General features: G+C 52.1%; 2 protein-coding genes across 3 annotated transcripts in view; one reads left to right on the top strand and one right to left on the bottom strand.

Moving 5' to 3' along the window:
- NCBP1 (nuclear cap binding protein subunit 1) overlaps positions 1-1491 on the top strand; it is a gene marked incomplete at both ends in the record, with an annotated part of 30477 nt that extends 28986 nt beyond the window's left edge. For both annotated transcript variants that reach the window (XM_079548690.1, XM_079548691.1), the window contains 3 exons: positions 245-376; positions 797-910; positions 1378-1491. In XM_079548690.1, the coding sequence (XP_079404816.1) occupies positions 245-376; positions 797-910; positions 1378-1491 (360 nt within the window). The remainder of the gene's footprint in view (positions 1-244; positions 377-796; positions 911-1377) is intronic.
- A 3606-nt stretch (positions 1492-5097) lies between these two features.
- Positions 5098-11178, bottom strand: XPA (XPA, DNA damage recognition and repair factor; the record flags this gene model as incomplete). The annotated part of the gene is made up of 6 exons (XM_079548664.1): positions 5098-5246; positions 6338-6455; positions 7022-7187; positions 8526-8631; positions 10430-10555; positions 11016-11178. The coding sequence occupies 6 exons, from the start codon at positions 11176-11178 to the stop codon at positions 5098-5100; spliced, it is 828 nt and encodes a 275-aa protein (XP_079404790.1).
- Positions 11179-18988: the final 7810 nt, after the last annotated feature.

Genomic DNA, 18988 nt, shown 5'->3' with positions numbered 1-18988 from the left:
TAGTAAATATTTAAGTTTCCTCCGGCTACTCTGATATCTTCTTCTCAGGCTGTTCCCATACTGGCTTTTTCTTTTCTCTTCCAAGTGGATTTTCTCATTGTACTGAAAGGAGATGCCCTTCAAAATACAAAACTCGACGAGCTAAAAAGCAGTCTCAGTCTCCTTGCAGCTTTATGCCAGGTGGATCCAGAGGACGCTGACAGTGCCCACGTGTTGCTAGTTAGGCTTGTGTTGTCCCTTGCAGCGAGACAGTGATGATGATGACCGGAGCAGTGACCGGGAGGACGGACCTCTGGAGGAGCAGATAGAGCGCTTGCAGGAGAAGGTTGAGTCAGCACAGAGCGAGCAGAAGAATCTCTTCCTTGTTATATTCCAGGTAATGCTGGGCGAGCTCTCCTCTCTTCAGGCTTTAAAGGTCACTGAATTTACAAGCTTTCACGTCGCTTGTATCTCAAGCATGAGGATATAGGAAAGAGCTGAGGGGCTTGCTGTGGTTTTACAGTTGATCCTGAGTTGATCCTTCGCCCCACAGCAGGCTGCGGCTGAGCAGACAGGACCTCTTTAGTTTTATGCACACAGGAGCAAAGTTCTTTGGCTGTGTGGATTCCTGAATGAAAAAGTAACTTGGTTTTTTTTCTTTTTTTTTTGGCTGGCAAAATCCAGCGTCTGTAAAGTGAAACAGTTATTTTCGTGGTGTTATTTAAAGTTTCTGTTCTCTAGATGCACTTACTGAGGTTAGGAGCTGCCGTCCTTTGATGGCATTGAGTGAATGTACTTTTTTTCTTTCCTCTTGAAGCGCTTCATTATGTTGTTAACTGAGCACTTAGTGCGCTGTGAGACGGGCGGAATTGATGTATTTACGCCGTGGTACAAGAGCTGCATAGAAAGGCTGCAGCAGATCTTCCTGCAGGTGAGTGCCCTCCCTCTGCTCGGCTCGGAGCTGTGGGCAGGAGCTGATGTGCTGGTGGCTGCTGAGCACAGCAGTTGTAGTCTCTGTTAAACCAGGTAACTGGGTGACAGTGACAGCAATAGAAAAATTGTACCTGTGTGAGCAGAAGGTGCGTGGAAAAGTGGGTGACAGCAAGGAGCGGCGCTGTAATCCTCCCGCGGGCCGCAGCTTGGTCTGGTCACAGATGTGGCTGCAGATTGAAGCGCTGCCTTGGGTCCGTTACAGTACCTCTGAGCCGCCCCTGACTCCTCGCACCCAGCTCAGTGTCTAGGGCTGAAAAGCCCCCCGAAGAGCAGCGCTTCCTGGCACCATATAGCAGCGTGTGCTTTTCCTTTCCACCGACCCTGCGTTGTGCTTTTCTAGTCAGAGGTGTGCATGGCAGCTTCGATGACAGCTTTTCACCAACATAGGTATCTTTTATCCGCCAGCATCACCAGATAATCCAGCAGTACATGGTGACCTTCGAGAACCTCCTGTTTACAGCTGAGCTGGATCATCACATACTGGCCGTCTTTCAGCAGTTCTGTGCTCTGCAGGCCTGAGGAGAATTCCTGGGTGAAGTCTTGTTTTCAGGACTGTAACAATTTATTTTTTTTTTTTTTAACTTGACATGGGGATGAAAAAAACTTTTTGATTAAAACTGGCTTTCATATGCTCCTACATAAAACAATTCAGTTCTCTAACCAACAGCAGTCTGTAAGCATTCTAAGCCTTACTAGATAGAACTCTTAGGGGATTGACATGAAGTAGTGTGAATTCTTCTAATCTGTTCTTATTTTGGTTTGACTCTTGATTTCATGGTAGTATTTTTCTTTCTCCCTTGTTTATATAAAAATGAAAACTGGGGAAAAATCAATATAGGACTTGTTACCTCTGCCTGGCCCTTAAATCAGAGAAATTGCAGAAATGTGAAGCAGTTTGTAGTGTTTTCTAAGTGTGAAAGGGAATGCACTTTCTAAGTGAGCAGTGTGATAAAGTCTCTAGTATGGCATAGGAAAAGTGTCTTAATTTGGGGCATGTGAAACAATGCGTTAAGCTTTTAAAGTAGTATAGAGCATACGGATTGAGTATGTTTTTAAAATGTATTGTCTGGTGTCTTATTCCAGTAGCTATAAGCAATCAGTAGAGGAATTTGATGGATAAGCTCTGAAAAATGCAATCCTTTTTACAGTCTGGTCAAAATTACGACCTCTTCTTGGCAGTCGCTTCCACCGATAAATAGGAGCAGCGAGCAACACCTGGAGTGGGACAGATTTTCTGCTTTGGTAACTGCAACCCTGACTGTGTTTTAGGGCTGCCATGCCACCGAACCAGACCTGCAGGCCTGCAGTGCTGCCAGAAATGCTTCTGTTACCCATGGTGGATCAACCAGGTGCCACTGCTTGTCTGGCTTAGCAACAACTGCTCTGTGGTGGCCGTATCTGCTACGGCAACACGCAGCTCCTGTGTCACCTGAAAGCATTTTGATGCTCACTGAAGAGGTTTCTCGCCAGGAGACTCAGACTGGGGAAACACGTAACCTGAAAATAGAGTAGCCTTAGTTTTGAGTTATGCAAATAACATTACTTATAGAAATGCCAAATCAGAGTGGTCTGTGTTATGATAAGCAGTGATGAATGGCAAAGACACTGCCTTAGGTGCTCAGGTCTGTACTGTACAGTATACTTCCAAGCTGTTTATGTTCTCTTTACTTTGTGGGTGAATGTTTAGAGAATTTCATACCCAGTGCTACGCAGTTCAAGCTTGAAACCGATGAATTTTATGTAATTTTGTTCCTGTACAAATTTTTTTTTTCCAGTGTTATGCTCCGTAATGCAATTCATCCCAACATTAATAAATTGACCTCCTAATAAAGTGAGGAGAGCAAAGAGGAAATTTTTTGAGTGTCGACGTAAGCTTGTACGTGGCTTGTTGCAGCTGGATGTGTCCTCATAGACTTCAGTTTGTTACTTCTGCTTTCACTGCTTACCCCCTCTGGTTTGACTGAGCCCTCTCTTCTTTAAGGTTTACTGTTATGTGTTATAAATTTGCTTTATGCAGAGAGTTTTGTCAGTCATGCACAGTTCTGCTTCAAATCTTTCTGTTGATGTTCTTGAGCAATTAAATAGTGTTTTTTTTAAAAGAAACATTTAGCATTGTAGAAGTTTTAATTGGGGTTTGGCTTTTTTCTTCCACTGTCTCAGATGAGTAAGGAGTTCTGGTGTTAACTAATGATGGGGATCTAAAGGACTGTAAATGTGATTTCTGTAGAAGTGACAATGTGGTTACAACGTGCAAACCTGTAACTTGCTCTGAGCCTCGACAAACAGTGGTGCTGGGGATCCAGTTGCAAATACTTGCACGTGGACAGCATAATCCTATGGCTTAAAACCAAATTTGCACTTTCACTATGAATGGAGTTCCCGTGATGGGTTTTGACATCTCAGTAATCTGTTAGAAGCTTCCCCTCTTTCCAAGTCCAGCAGCACACATCTGTCTTGACTTGGGAAACCGGTTGGTCCATAGGAAGAATGAGATGCTTGTACCAGCAGCTAGCCAGCTGGAGAAACGTGGAACCGCGGAAGCGTGGGGTGGTGAATAGTGTAAAGGTGCTGTAGAAATGTGGTGTGGTTGGAAAAAAATGCACAATTATTAAAGTCAAAAATAAATGAAGGCGAAGCAGGTTACTGCTGTGTTTGTCCTACCTTTGGGGGGAGCTGCTGAAGCAGAGCAGAGCTGCACGGGTGCAAGAAGCAGACGGTCATGGAGCGCTTCTATTTCCCCTGTGCCACTGCTGGGACGCTGACAGGCACCTTCCATCTGCGTGCTACGGGCATCTAATGAACCTACCCTGCGTGCACAGCCAAGTGATGCACGTGTGGGTGCTGCCTGGTGCCAGGAGCGTGTTCACACAAGTTTTCCCTCTCCTTTGCCCCCACACACGTGCCGCTATGGGGCAGCGGGGGCCCCTGGTGTTTGCTGCAGGCTGACTGTCACAGCCTGCAGGGAGGCAGGTTGTTCAGCCATTGCACAGCACCCTTCCTGCCCCAAGCTGCAGGGGAGGCCTGGGACCCACAGCACGCGTAGCCTGATGGGCCTGCCATGCTGAAAGCCTGGAGCCTTCTTCCAAAAGCCTTGCCAGGTCACCTGCCTTCCAGATAACGAGGATCCTCTGCCCTCAGGGGTCTGCAGACCATGGGAGAGCTGCTGAGAAGTGGAGGTCTGTCAGCAGAACCACCAGCCTTCCTCCCTGCCCTGTTTCACTGCCGCACAGCCACGGGGGTCCTGGCTCCCCTAATGCCTCACTGGATTTCACGGTGAATAAATACAGAACAGCTGGTAGAAGGCTCCCTCACAGTGGCCATTTCCACATGCGTTCCCTGGTCACTGTGTAAGAGCAGTGAGGAGCTGAAAAACTGAGGAATTTGAACTTGGACCAAAGTCCACCTCTCGTGCAAACAAACAACACTCGGCTCAGTTTAGACAGATCTACCCTGGAATGCTTCTCCCCACCAATTGCCCACCAATAGGTTTTTACCAGAAACCACTCACACACACCAGGATGGTAAATGAAGATACGCTTTTACTCGAAGAGTCATCTTTTTGGTCCAAAACTTGAAAAGAAATCAGTGAAGGATACTTAAGTCTTCATAGTATAGAACATGGCAGCAACCTGACTGTTTCAGCACGGTGCTTTGCTTTAACAATCCCAAAACAGGACACCTCCCTCCATCAAGCTGGAGGTCTCCATCTCCACCCGCAGGGAGAGCCAGCCTGGCAGCACGCTCTGCAACCACCTGGGCAGCGCTTAGGAACTGGCTGCCTGAGACATATGGGAGCTGACATCAGCTAACAGCTGGTGCAAATACAGAGACTTCCTTCAGCTCTGACTGAAGGAAGAGTAGAGGGAAATCTACCTTGTTTAAATTTCATCAGCATGTAAAACGAGGGTAAAACGCCAACTTCTCATCCCACAAGGCAGCCATTTCCAGCCTGTTAAAAATGTGCATGCTCTCCCCTAAGATGTAGCTGGGAAGCCTAACCTTCTTCTGTACAGAACTGACTGTATTATTCATGGAGCTTGCTAACAGCTTGTTCCCAACTGCCATTTCTTTAATAAAGAATATGATTAAAAATGATGGTAATGAATTTCAACAAACAAATTAACATTACATCTTTTCGTAAGTTAACTCGTGGCCGCACACAGTACACGTCTTCCTGTACGTTTCTTCATCAACGCTTTCTTCTGGTCCGTATTCATGTTCATGGATACTGGCTGTCTTCTTCCACAAACTACTCCTCACTGCGCGGCGAAGCTCTGACGAGAAATTTTAAGGCTTTCTGAGGGTTCTGAAGTGTCAGTTAACAAAATTCAAGCCACCCACCTTTCCGAGGCCTGCACTTTGGCAGTCTGCTCGCTGACTGTCTTCCATGAATGTGAAGGCAAATCTGGTATTGCAAGAACAAGTTTTGATTTGCCTTGCAGCCAACGTAACCTCACCTCGTTTACATGATTTGAAAGGTACCATGAGAATAGCTCACAGGAGCTTTCTATCTGGAGGGAGCACGTGTTGCCCACTGCCTTTTTAAGCGCTGCCCTTCAATGACATCTAGAAAGCTTAGTTGGAACCTTCCATAAAAAAGCCTTTTGTAAAGCCACCTCCTGTTTTTTTACAGGACTGGGAAGAGCTTTCCGTTCTGCTCACAGTGTGTTCTCTGAGCTTCATGCCCTGCAGTGTGAGTTGGGTGTGCAGTTGTGGCAGCAAAGTTGCAAGTGAACCGGGCGCAGACCTGCATGCTGAAAGTGGGTAGCAGGAATATTAAGCAGCAAAGGGTGGTAACGTTTTCAACCAAGTCAGTCAGGGTGCAAGCACTCTCAAGTCAAGGCCTGTCCTTGCCCTGCACTCCACCATCCTGGCTGCAGTCTGCTGCAATTCCCATGCTTGCTCAATCCTATGTTCTGCCTCCTCCGGGCTCAGTGAATGAGAACCTGAAGCTGAGCAGGCATGATGTGGGCAATGCAGACTCTGGCTAAGAAACAAACGTGCAGTTGTAAAAACAGCCAGCATGTTGGAGCTGAAAGCATTGGTCAGAATTACTCCAGCTGAAAACTCTTCTAAATGTTACCTTGGAATAGTAAGGATGATAACCACTGAAAAAACACAAGTTGGGAATGCCTAAGGCACACCGTGCATGATACCAAAGAATTGAAAAAGCTCTGTAACACGCTGTTTGTTGAAATTCATCTCTGGTCAGCTCTGAGAGCAGACCAGACTGCTCCCAGCTCACTGCCGTGGGCCACGATGGACCTCCATTTTGTCATACTGAAAACTGAGCGTTTCGGGCAGATGGAGGAACGAACTGACAGAACTGCTTTAGGTACCGCATTGTCCAGGTTTACCCATTTACCTTTCACTTTCTTATCAAACTTCTTCTGTTTCATCTTCTCTCTGCTGTCACGGCGCTGCTCCTTTGCTTCTTGCAAGGATTCCTCATTCCCCCACACTTCCAGAGCACGCTTGATTACCTACAGGATGGACACAGATGTGTTTCTTTTTGCCCTGAAATGACAGAAGCATCTGACCCGCGAGCATACTTTACGCACACCACCAGTCTCACCATGAATCCTGCCTCTGCCTTGGAAATACTGACTCACGAATCTGAACTTTCCACGGTGCAAGGTGGGTAAGCTCACCCCAATTGAAGCCCAGCTGCAATTCCATGCGTATTCAAGCAGAGCCGCAGCGTCCTTAGCAAAGCAGCAAACGAGAAGCTGCCGCTCCTGCCACGAGCCACGCAGGACCGTGCTGCACACCCGTGCTCTGCACCACGAGGCTGTGCACCTCTGCTTGTGCAACACAGGCAGGCAGACCTGCGTGCTGGATGCCTCGAGAACGCACTCACACGTGGATGTCTGCGTGGGTTTGGACCACACCTCTCTACTTCAACCACAGAGAGAATTTACACAGCTGGACTGAACATTCCCACCCTTAGCAAACGGTTCAGAAACCCAAACTTAAGTTACAGCTTTGGGTTATTGGCAAAGTCAGGCAGAGGTAAGAAGAGCTGGAAATGTCCCAGGTTTCTCTGTACCTGCAGTTTTAAGTAAAGTTTCATGTCACCCCACCGAGGATTATGAGGGTTTTTCTTCACAATGAATCTAAGCACCGGTTCCCTCTTATCTAAGTCACAGTCTTTCAGAAGATACTCTTCTTTTGCTTCTGTCCTTGTGATGAGCTTATGTTTATCTTCAGCATCTCTGGAAGATATAAAGTAACAATGAGAAAGCTGCCCAGGAAAACCAAGCACTATTTAGTCTCCCAAGTTCCCATCAGACTGCATGCATTCCTGAAATTCCAGCAGAGCAACAGCCCCCATCCATCCCCTCCGTTTTTATGCATGCAGCTCACGGGGAGTTCCAAGCACCCAGCTGAACTGCAGGACAGGTTTCCCGGGACCGAGTCCCATTTCAGCCAACAGACTCAGCATCTTTTGTCTGAAACTTGAAGGGCTTTCCTCTCTTGATTTTTATTTTCTCACAACAAACGTAACCTCCGCGCCACGAAATCACAAATTGTTTCGGGCACTTCTCCCAAGCCGGGAGCCATTCAGGGGACAAAAGCACGAGCCCAGCACATGGCCGGGAGCTAAGGAGTGTGAGCCAGGCGGACCGGCCGAGTCACAGCCCCGGATCGCAAAGGTGAGCAACGCAGACAGCTTCTCACTGCCAGACAGAGCGGCAAGAAAACTAAAACCTGGAAATCTTAAAACGTACAGCTTGCAGATGAAAAGCTGTCTGCCCACGGCGGCATTCGTCAATTGAAGGCAAAATAAAGAAATAACTAAAAATAGAATAAAATTCACATTGTCCCGTATCCTGAGTTCAGCTGGGATCGCTCGGTGCGGAGCAGCTCCGCCGGGCAGGAAGCACCGAAGCCGGCAGCAACGCAGAGCCGCGTGCGCGCCCGCAGCGCCGCGGAACGGAAGGCAGCGTGAGCCCTCCGCCCATCGCAGCTCCCGGACGGAACTGCCCACCGACCGCTTCCCCGCTCCCACGGCTGCACGTGGCTACCTGCCCGCGGAGCTCCCGCAGCCATCTTTTATTCTCCACCCATTCATTGCTGAAACGGTGGTTGGCCGCGTCTCCCCACCCCAGCCATCTCCGCGGCGCTTCCAGCACTTTCTCCTCGCTAAGGGGACGCGATGGGGCTCACCCACCCGTCCCCTACCGCGCCATCCCCACCCCCACCGGCCTCGGGCTCCGCTCCCGGCCTGCCCCGCTCTGCCCTCCCTCCCCCTCCCCGGGCAACGCTCCTTCCCTTCCCTTCCCCTCCCCATCCCCCGCACCCCACCTTCACGCCGCCATGCGGCACGCACCCCTCCCCCCGCACAGCCGGCGTTACTCAGCGCGCTGCCCGGCTCCCCGCACCCCGCAGTGCCGCACCCGCGGGGCAGCACCGCCACCTCCCCGCTTTCGCAACGCGGGACACAAAGGTCGGCGCTGCACCTCCCGTCTGATGAGTTTTTACGGTTAACTCCGGGCTTCGGACGGAAGGCTACGGTAAAGAAACGAAGGCTCGCCCACTGTCTGCAATACCTGCAATTATCACACGTGGCCCAATCAAAGTGCTGCATTAGGTACGAGTCCATGAATTCTTTGCCACAGTCTCCACAGATGAGATAGTCAAATTGTAGCACGGGCGCTAACAGAAAGAAAGATCGTTTTTTTTCCTTTTCTTGTCAAGAACTACCGCGTTAAACAGAACGCAAGCGAGTGGTACTGCAAGCAGCTTTACTAACATTTAATTGTATTTCACACGAGTCGTTACACACCGATTCCAGTTCTCTATAATAAACGGTTTTCCACGAAGATACAATACAGATGCAAAGCCATCGCCATGCGCCCACACCCCGCCCCGGCGCATTTCTACACTTGCTGGAAGTTTCCCTGCACCAAGCGTCAGGTTTCAGCATTCAACAGCACACGCCTCGGTTTCCGTTTAACAATGGCTAAGAAACGAAGCAGGACCCCCCGACCCCCCCACCACCACGGTTCCCTCGCGGCGCCTCACGCCCGCTCCCACCGCTCCCTCCCCGCGGCCCACATCGCGACCACGCGGCGCGGGGCCGCAGGGAGGGCCCGGGGAAGGGGACGGGTGTGAGGAAGGCGGCGGGGGGCGGCGGGGCAGCCGAGCCGGCACTGAAACGGCCTCAGCTCGGCCGCCCGGCGCCCACCCGACACGCCTGCATCTCCCGAGGGCTCGACGGACGCCCGGGACGGCGGGCACGTATCCGTGTTCGGCCGGCAGCAGCGGGGGTGGATGGCCAGAGAGCTGCTAGGAGTGGAATGGGGATGGAGCTCCACTACAATCCTCTCCCCAAGCCCTCTCAGCACTGCTCCAAGCCCAGGCTCGTTCTGCGCCGGCCGTGTGCTGTCCTCGCCGGGTGCTCAGCGCCGTCCGCTCGTGCTCCGCGTGACACCGACGGGGAACTGCTGGCTACGGGGGAGGTTCGTTTAAAAAGGAAATAAAACCATCCTAGCGGGAAAAAAAAAAAAAAAAAAAAAATACAACGCCTTACACGGTTCTCATTCCTAGGCAGCGCTGCAACAGGGTAAGAATATTAATAAAACCTGAAAAAAGAAGGTTAATTCGCGGCGTGCGGTATCGTTCGTCTTTAATAGCGGCCGCGCCGGGAGCGGATCGCGCCCAGCCGACATCCGACCCGGCTCAGCCCGTCCGCATGGCGTGCCCTTACATCACGTTTCGTAATGCACGGCAGCGCTGCCCGGCAGAAAAGCGCTTTATTAGGACAATGACATCATGAATTACACAGCACGAACCGCCCGCTGCAAAGGCATCCCGCGTCCCCACGCCTTTTCTTGGAAAGAAAGAAAAAAAAAAAGAAAAGAAACGAAAAGAAAAGAAAGAAAAAAAAACGAAGTAAGATTTACAAAAAGGAAACGAAAAACGAAAAAAAACCCCATCCCGACAGCACGGGGCTGCGCCTTGCCGTACTGAATCCGGCTAACAAAGAGGGACACTGCACCACGACGCTGCGGCTGATCCAGCGCAGAACAAAGCGAGACAAAGGCATTCCCAGAAAAGAAACTGCATCTATTTCGGGATCGCGACGCCTCCATTTGCTACCGAGGAAAGAATATCGCGACGCAGTATGTCGGCATGCACCCGCCGCCGCACGCGGGTGGCTCTGCCGGACACGCGGGGCGGATTCGCCGCTGCCATCCCAAAACCAGAATCGCGAAACCAAAGGCAGAAGCGGTTCTTACCGGCAGGGCAGCGCCGTGCCCCACTTTCCCGTTCCGCAGTGCCGGCGGGCGCGGTGCAGCGGTGTGCACGGCGCGGCGCGCCGGGAAGAATGGGGGGGAGGGAGAGCAGGGAGGGAACTAAAAAACCCGGGAAGGGGGGAAAAAAAAAAAAAAAAAAAAAACCCGCGGAACCGCCCTGCCCGCGTCCCCCCGCCCCCGCCCCGCGCCGTTACCGGGGGGATGCACGATCCTCTCGGCGGCGCCGCGCTGCTCCTCCTCCTCCTCCTCCTCCTCCTCCTCCAGGAAGAAGCCCCCTCCCGTGTCCACGACCTTGGGGGGGCCCCGCGCCCGCACGCCGCCTGCGGAAGACAAACCGCGCGCCGCGCCGCCTCAGCGCCCGCCGCCGCCGCCAGGGGGCGCCCGAACGCATCTTGATCTCCGCACGCCGACCCCCCCCCCCCCCCCGCTGCGCGGGGAGGCGCGGAGCGCGCGCGAATACCCCCTCCCCCCACCCGTGGGGGGAGGGGGGACCTCGCGCGCGCCCCCCCCCGGCCACTCTCTTTCCCCCCTTCCCGCCACCCCCCCCCCCCCCCCCCCCCAAGTTTCCAACCGCCTTCCGCGCGCGCGCTCCCCCTCCCCCTCCCGCCACCTCCGCCCGGCGCCCGGCGGCTCCGCGCCCCGACCCCCCCTTTCCCTCCCCCCCCCTTCCCCCCCCCCCCCCCTTCCACTATCCCCTCACCGTCCCCCCAACCTCCCCTCCCCCCCGGACCCCGCAGCCCCAAGAGAAGGGCTCGGGACGCCGCCGCGCCTTCATCCGACCTGCGGCGGGGTAAGGTCGGGCCGCCAACCGCGCCTGCCGCAAAGCCAGCGCCCGCCGCCGGTTCCGCTCCATCCGCGCCAGCGCCGCCGCCGAGACGGACGGCCGTTCGCTCTCCGCGCACGCCGCCGCGCCTTCGTCCGGACCGGGAGCCGCGCCCGCCATGGCGGCGGCGGAGCGGAGGAGCCGCGCCGGTCCCCCCCGCTCCAGAGCGCGGCTCGCCCTTCCCTCGCCGAGCCGCCGCCGCACTGCGCCTGCGCAGAGGAGGAGGCGGGGGAGGGAACGAAAGGGGCGAGGCCCGCGCGCATGCGCGCTGCCCTCGCCCCGCCCCGCCGCACAGCCGCCGCGCTGGGGGCGCCGGGAGGAGCGGGGGGGGCGGGCAGCCCTCCCGGGGTGGGGGCTGCGGCCTGCGTGGCGCCGGGCGCGGGGGCACCGCCCGGCCCGAGGGGCTCCGGCGAGCGGGGGAGGGGAAAGCGCGGCCCGGCGATTTCCGCGAAGGCGTTTGAGCGCCTTGTGCGGCTGCCGCGGCACCGGCGAAGCGACAGGGTTTAAAAAAGAAAGAAAAGAAAAAAAAAAAAGGGGGGGGGGAAAAGAGAAAAAAACGAAAAAAAAAGGCCGCGAGGCGTAGCGCCGCCGGCGGTGACCCCTTTGTCCTCAGACCGCCCGGCACCTCGCGCGCCCTGCCCCGAACTCAGCCACCGCTTCGCCCCGTGCGTGTTTCAAAAGAACGGGAAAAAACAGAAAACAAAACCAAAAAAACCCAACGACCACCGCGTTTTTTCGTTTCCTCGATAGAAAGCAGCACGTCCTTTTTGCCGAGCGGAGAAATCAGAAATAAAATTAACACTTTAACTTCTGCCCCGCGCCCGCCGCCCCGCACGCTTCCTGTCGCTCCCGCCGTCCTTGAGCGGGACGAGGACGCAGCCCCCCCCGCCCCGCACGGCCGCCATTACCTTCAACGTCCCGACTCGACACGTGCGTTCGGCTCCGTCCCGCAGCCGGAATGCGGGAGACGGCCGCGGGACCGGCGCCGCTGCCGCGGACATTTTGTATCGGGACCTACCCCTCCAAAATGAATCGCCGAGTCATCGCCGTCCGCCTGCGGCTCTGGCTTGTCTGCAGGACGCCGGAAAGTACCGCAATGGGCATGTCTCGGTGCCTCCCAGCCGGGATTCGATAAGCTGAGCGCGCGTAAATCGCGGCGCTGCCCCGCAGGAAATGGCCCCGCCGTCAGCGGACGCTGGGGCTGTCCCGTTAGCAGGTATTCTGCAGGTACTCGGTTCAGCTGACGGCCGGAAAGCGCCGTGTTGGCTCAGAGATTCGGAAATGGGAGTTCTTTGTTTGGAAAACAACCGCTCGTTTTGAGAACAATCGACCGCGTGTTTGAAAACAGTTCTGCCCGTGCGCGATCCGCGCGGGATTCTTATCTGTTAGTGCCTCCCGCGTTCCATCGGAGAGCCGGGAGAAACGAACTTTGGAGCGCTGCTCTTTGTGTCATCCCCAAACTGAAGCTGCGCTTGGTACCAGTAAAGGGTTTTTGAGCACAGGAGGATATTGCTGTTATGCAACCAAATCGGCATTAGGATTAGAAGAATCTATAAACAAAAGCAAATTCAGAGGCGAGGCACTTAAACAGAATAGGCCGTGGTCCACAACGAGCCGTGCAGCGCAGCTGGGGCTCGAGCAAGGGAATGGAACAACACTCCGTGGGTTTTCCTTTTCCTCGGGATCACCCTGACCAATCTGAGCAGAATATCTTTCCCAGCTGTTCTTCCTACCAGAACATGTATCAAATACAGTCCTCCTGGTTCTCATGGTCGAAAGAAGGCAGTATACACTCTATTGCTTATGCTCGTTAAATATGCATGCCCTAATGGCTGCGCGTGAGTTAATAACCGTACAGTCATCGAATCCTTTAAGTTGGAAGAGACCTCTGAAGGGCATCTCACTTAGTCCAGCTCCCCTGCACTGAACAGCGACATCCACAGCTCCATCAGTGCTCAGAGCCACATCCCCTGACCTTGGCTGTCTGCGGGGACGCAGCATCCCCCACCTCTCTGGACAACCTGTGCAGGTGCCTCACTGCCCTTACTGTCAAAATTCCTTCCTCACATGCAATGTAAATCTCCCCTGTTTCAGTTTGGAACCATTTCCCCCTGTCCTGTCACAGCAGGCTCTGCTACAGAGTCTGTCCCCTTCCTTCTTACAGCCACTCTGTACATACCGAGCACTTGCTCTCAGGACTCCTGGAGAACTCTCTTCTCCAGGCTGCAGAGCCCCAGTTCTCTCAGCCTCTCTCAGCAGATGAGGCAACCACAGAACCGTGGGATATCCCAGGATGGAAGGGACTCACAAAGATCGTTGTCTCCGATTCCTGGTGTCACACAGAATCACCCAGAAATCAAACCATACCAACCGCCAGGTTGAGCACACTTAGGTAGCTCTTCAGGTGTGGTATGCCAGGCAGCTCGTGGCTGTGATTACTTGGCTGCTGGTAGCCAGTCGTGGATGTCCTTGATCAGCAAAGGAAGGCCTGCATTAACTCATGGCCGTACAATGGAGCATCAGCGAGCAGCCGAATGCGGTGAAGTGGCTTCACAAATGGCACTTGACAACTCAGCATTTTCTTGGAGGAGAGAAAGGGTGAGCAGTAAAACAGCAGTGCCTGCTGGCAACACAACTGTTGTGGAGTTGCATTGCAACCCTTGTCTGCTGGCAATACAACCCTTGTCAAGGACGAGGGTCATCTGTGGAGGGACTGTGGGTGTCTAGGCGGTAAAAAAAAGGAGTAAATTCGGGGTACACAAATGATGCACTTGGGGAAACCTAGTCCTAACTGTACATAAGTGGTGGTGGTGGTGTATCTGAAACTGTTGCTGCCTGTTAGGGGTGAGCATTTTGGTTCGCACAGACTGCATAGCTGCCATCCTCGTACTTGGAAAAACACAGCAAATTGTACAGAAAGAGACGGAGAACAAACCAGGAAGCACAATGATGCTCTGGCTGTGAGCACTGCATCCAGTTGTGTTTCCTCCTCCTCAGAAAGGAATAGTGGAGGTGGGGAAGGAAACTGGAAAACAGTGAGAGTGCTGAGCTGCCCAGCACCGCCTCTCCTGAGAAGCAGTTTGGTATGTCTGGGCCCTGCACCCTGAAAATAAATTACTCAGAAGGGATGTGCCTGAAGCCTGTCTCATCCCAAGCGCTCAAAGAGAACGGATTGGACTGAGTGTCCAAGGACGCGTGGTCTGATGTACGCTGGTAGGAAGCCACGTGAGAAGGTCCCTCCTTGCATGGAGCCTTGGGAGCAGTGCACACCACATCTCTGCTCTGTGCATGATGCAGATGGAAGGTGTTTCTCTGGGGCGTGGGCAAGATTGTCCAAGGAATGGGGAGAGGCCACGTAGTCAGTGAATGAACGCCCTCTGAAGACGCAGCAGTCCCCCTGCTCTGAAAATAGTTGGGGGCCGTGGGAGTGTTGCGGAGGAGGAAGCTCATACTTGCCTCATTTTTCATTTTCCCTCAGTGTTTGCCTGTGCCCAGTGGAGGAAACAGGACCGAGCAGATTTGGTATCCCAGTCAGCGTGCCTCTTCCTCCTATTCTCTGAGAATCACCCTCTGGTGTTATTTACTATCTGGAACCATGTGTGGTGGGATCTCTCAAACCAGCCTCCGTTCGTCTGTACTTGGGAGTCACTTGCAGAGCAGCTGCTGTGCTGCATATTTACGTTTTCCCTCGCCATGTATTTATTTCTGTGTCCACAAAGTATTAATAGCAATCTGCACGTGGTTGCGCATCTACAACAAAACCTTTTTTTTTTTTTGTGCTTCAGTGAAAATATTTGCTCCACGAGAAGCATCCACTGTCACCTCATTTTCCTTGGGTTGGTCCACTGAAGGGAGTGACAATGCAGAAAAATCTCTCCCCTCTCCCTCTGATGGCTCAGGTGGCCGCATGAATTTCAGCAGCATTTGAGTTGTGCAGTCAGCAGCTGAGCGGCCAATACACATAGGCTGATTAAGTGGTTGGCTGCTTCCTCTTAGCATGACTAAGGAATTGGATTTTGCCCAATGATTTCAGACGTTTTTTATTGGAGAGGAGACATTTAGTGCATCCTTGGGGACGTGAGGCAAAAAATACCCTTTGAGATGAGAGCTTCCATTGGGTTTGAGGCACCTGTTTCTTAGCGCTACCCTAAATAAATAAACGGCAAAGCATTCCAACCTTCTTGGTGAAGAAGAAGGAGGCGACCTGGGGGAAGTGAAGGGAGCGAAGCTGCCTGGATGCCCGGCTGCTCTGCTCAGCTCTGCCGTAGCGCCTGGTTCAGAGACCACTGAGTCATCCTGGTGCTCGGAGTGGGGCAGGCAGGGTAAACAGATGCCCATCTCTGCCACATTTCCTCACTTGTTCGCTAGCTGTAGGAGGGGATTTCCATAGTAATGCGACCTGTCTCCGTGCTCCCAGTTGATGCAGATCGTCTTGGTCGAACAGATAGATAATGGAGGAGAAGTGTTGAGTGCTTGAGCGGCGCATCTGAAAGGCACAGGTAGGCAAGAATGGAAGTGCAAATGTTTAAAGACAAAACCCGGCATTCTTCCCTGACGGGATGCCTTCGTGCAAAGTTTGCTGTTATTTTCTAGATGCAGAACGTGATAGGGTGAGAAATTGCGACCTAAATCTCTTATTTTTTTAGTGTTGTGCGTGACTTCTCTGTTACTTTTCCCGAACAGGACTCTGAATACCTTTAATACCAACAGCAATCACTGACTTCACGTCCGTGAACACCAATATGTCAGTGACGAAAAATGCTGTTCTTTTCGTGTCAGAGGTCACCATGGAGCTGACCGCACACTTCTGTTGCCGCTTGGTAGTCCAGAGAAAAAAAATGCTCCTTCGAGATTTGGCCAGGAAAATCCATCTTCCGTCCACACAAAAAGTGGGAAAATGGAACTGGGAAACGCAAGCGCCTTTGATGCCATCTTCAATGCGAAGACTAACAAAAATAGCTGGAATGTAGGAAAGAATACTCTTTTTCCCCTCCTCCCCTGCCCCAGCCCCCCCAAACTGAGGCACCGGGAGGTTTTTCTTACCTCACCCACGACCCATAGACAACGTCACAGAAATGGGCTTGAAGACAGCTCTTAACTGCCTAATACTGCCTTACTAATTCTGTGAATTCCGGCTCGAGCAATAAAGTTAAAAGGGGGGAAAAAAAAAAAAAAAAAGCAGCCATCAGGCTGGAATTCCTTAACAGCAGCACCCCGCTAATGACCCTTTTGTCCTTAAAGCACCACTCAGCCTTTGCTTTTACAACCCGGCTTGTTTTGTTCTGCGGGAATATTCGCATATCACATGAAAAGGATGTGTGAACAGATGCATTTTTCCCCCCTATCAATATTCCTATTTTGTCAGTTACTTAATGCATGCAGGAACCTTTCCCATAGCAACACAGAAACCTTAAGAAACTTTGCCTAATTCTTTAATTACCTTTTTCTTTCTATTAAGAGGAGCTCGGGCATTTCTGAGACAGAAAATCAATAAGTCATCTATTATATTAGTCTCAGGAACAGGAGATCTGGCCGTACTGATGGTGAAAGGCCGAGTGTTCTGGAATAAAGCGTGTCCTTCTGATCTTCCTCAAGTATTTAAGGAGATTGAGAATGTATTTATCAAGAAACCTGGGGCTTATGCTGTACATGATTCAAAGTATCATGCTCTTCTTTTTTTTCCCCTCACTTTTGGCAATGCCATAAAGAGATCGTTTCTGTGATTCCAAGTCAGCCTGAGTTGTTCTAACGTGCGCAGCGGCCGGAAGAGAAAGCCATACAATGGCAGATGAAGTTGGCTGCAGGAAGAAAATCACATCTCGGTTCCCAGGATTTCAGGAAGATGAGTCTCCTCCGCTAGTTGCAAATCTCTGCAAAACGTTTTGGTGCTGCCGTGCACTGGTTTGATCTTGGTGGTTTCCCCCAGGGCCCGGTTCTGCTCTTCAGGATGGATGATGCGACCTGGAACTGTGTCTGATTCAATGTGCTGAAGGAGGAGAGGAGGGGGATGCGGAGTCGATCTTCACAACTGGCCTATTTGTATTTTGTATTTTGAATACACGTGTCACGTTTATTCTGTGCTCACAGCACCCGAGTTGTGAGAAAAATGTGTAACCAGCACATGGTGTAGAACTGCTAGCAGGGCAGGGCTAGGAGGTGCTGCACTTCTGAGGTGCTACACCACCCTCAACATTCGAATTTTCAGACGTGATCTGAGCGTGTCCTCTGAGTGTGACCTGACAGTAATTATTGATCAGGGTCTTAAGTCTCTGCTTGAATCCCTTGGGTCAGCTGACTTTGTCGTCTTTGTTTTGCTTGCCTAGGGGAAAAGTTGTTTGTGTGGGGAGGGAAGGAGTAGCACTGACACTAGCACTTCAACACGCAGCACTAACAGATTTATTCCTTGGAACAAGACACACACACACACACACCAAAAAAAAAAAAAAAAAAAAAAAAAAAAAAAAAAAAAAAAAAAAAAAAAAGTGAGTTTCTGATACCCTTGATTAAACCAAAACTGTTCACAAAGAAAATTAGAAGCATCAGCGCTGCTCTTGACTACTTTCCTACAGGTCTGAGACATTGGCTGCAGTGCTGAGTTAATTCCCTTCTAAGTCTAAGCGGTCCTGACCGATCCGCGTCTTGCCACGAGCTGAAAGGGAAAGAGAGATCCTTCCATTCGTGTCCGAGGTGGCTTCTTTCCTGGGCTGGCTTTCTTTGCGGCTCGAGTACGCCGGAGCTCGCCGCTTTCCAGAGCCCTTTTTTTCGGAAGGCTGCGCTGTGTCCAGCGATTGCCCGGAGCTCGGGGCCATTTGGGGGAGGGGAGCGCTGGGGGAGGGGGATCTTTGTCTCCTCCCGGGCAGATTTGAGATCTTGCGAAAGCACACCTCTTTTGTTGCGGGAGACTACAGTTTCCCCTCAGCCAAAAGTTTTAATTACATCAGGGGTCAAAGGCTCGCCGTTTTCAGCCCCCTTTTTGAATGCGGAGGCAATGGAAGGCTTCGCCTTTGAGCAGAGGCATTCACACTTCCCCGCACATCTGCCCGCTCCGTGTCACACGCCGCTGCCCACCATTGTGCTGCGGCCCCACGCTGCGAGGAATGCGAGCGGGCCGGGATGCTCTGCGCGGTGATAAACCTTTCTGTAGCACCGACAGCGTCGGTTCCGGACAGCCGAAGTTTGCTTCTTCCCAAATCGCTTTTTGTCTGTTTCACCGCTGTTGAAACAGAAGTTTGTTTCGCTTTCTCCCTTCTGAAATTCGCACGGGGTCCCGAATTCCGCGCGTCTTTCAGGGTTGTCGATAAAGTGTTGATGAGCTTCTCGTTTGTTTGTTTGTTTGTTCATTTATTTACAGCTTTTCTGTGAAAGCCGCAGGTGGTCAGGAGCGGAGATGATGAAGTGCTGGCGACGCCCAGCGGGTTCCTTAGCTGCTCTGTGCCGTTCGTCCTCAAGGGGCTGGTACAGATCACCGTAAAGGTCCGCAGGTTTCAGCACACTTTGCTGCCCCACTTTGGAGCAAGGCTGCCTTTGATGGTACATTCCAGAGCACGGCGTGCTTTACCCCATGTCATGATTTTCTGTGCCGGTCCCTCCTGCTGTCAGTGGGAGTGGTTTACCCACTGCAGAGCAGAGATACAAGTTCAGCTTTAGCCTTAACTTAAACGCGTCTTTTTTTTTTTTTTTCTCATTTATTTCATCTGTTCACATGGTGCTGGGGAACTTCCTGGCTTAATCACTCCCCCAAGGGATTATTCTGCTCAGAATTGAACACTGGCAAACATAAAACACACGTACGAAAATGTGCGTGTGTGCATAAAACAGGGTATGTAACATACATGTAAGCAGGTTAAAAAGAAAAAAAAAAACCAAAAAACCAGCAATGCGTGTGCATGCAGCGCAAAAGTCACCTTCACTTGGGCAGAATGGTGCTGGC

Source organism: Tetrao urogallus (assembly GCF_951394365.1).
Source record: "Tetrao urogallus genome assembly, chromosome: Z".
NCBI lineage: Eukaryota > Metazoa > Chordata > Aves > Galliformes > Phasianidae > Tetrao > Tetrao urogallus.
This window is presented reverse-complemented; position numbering and strand designations above follow the sequence as displayed.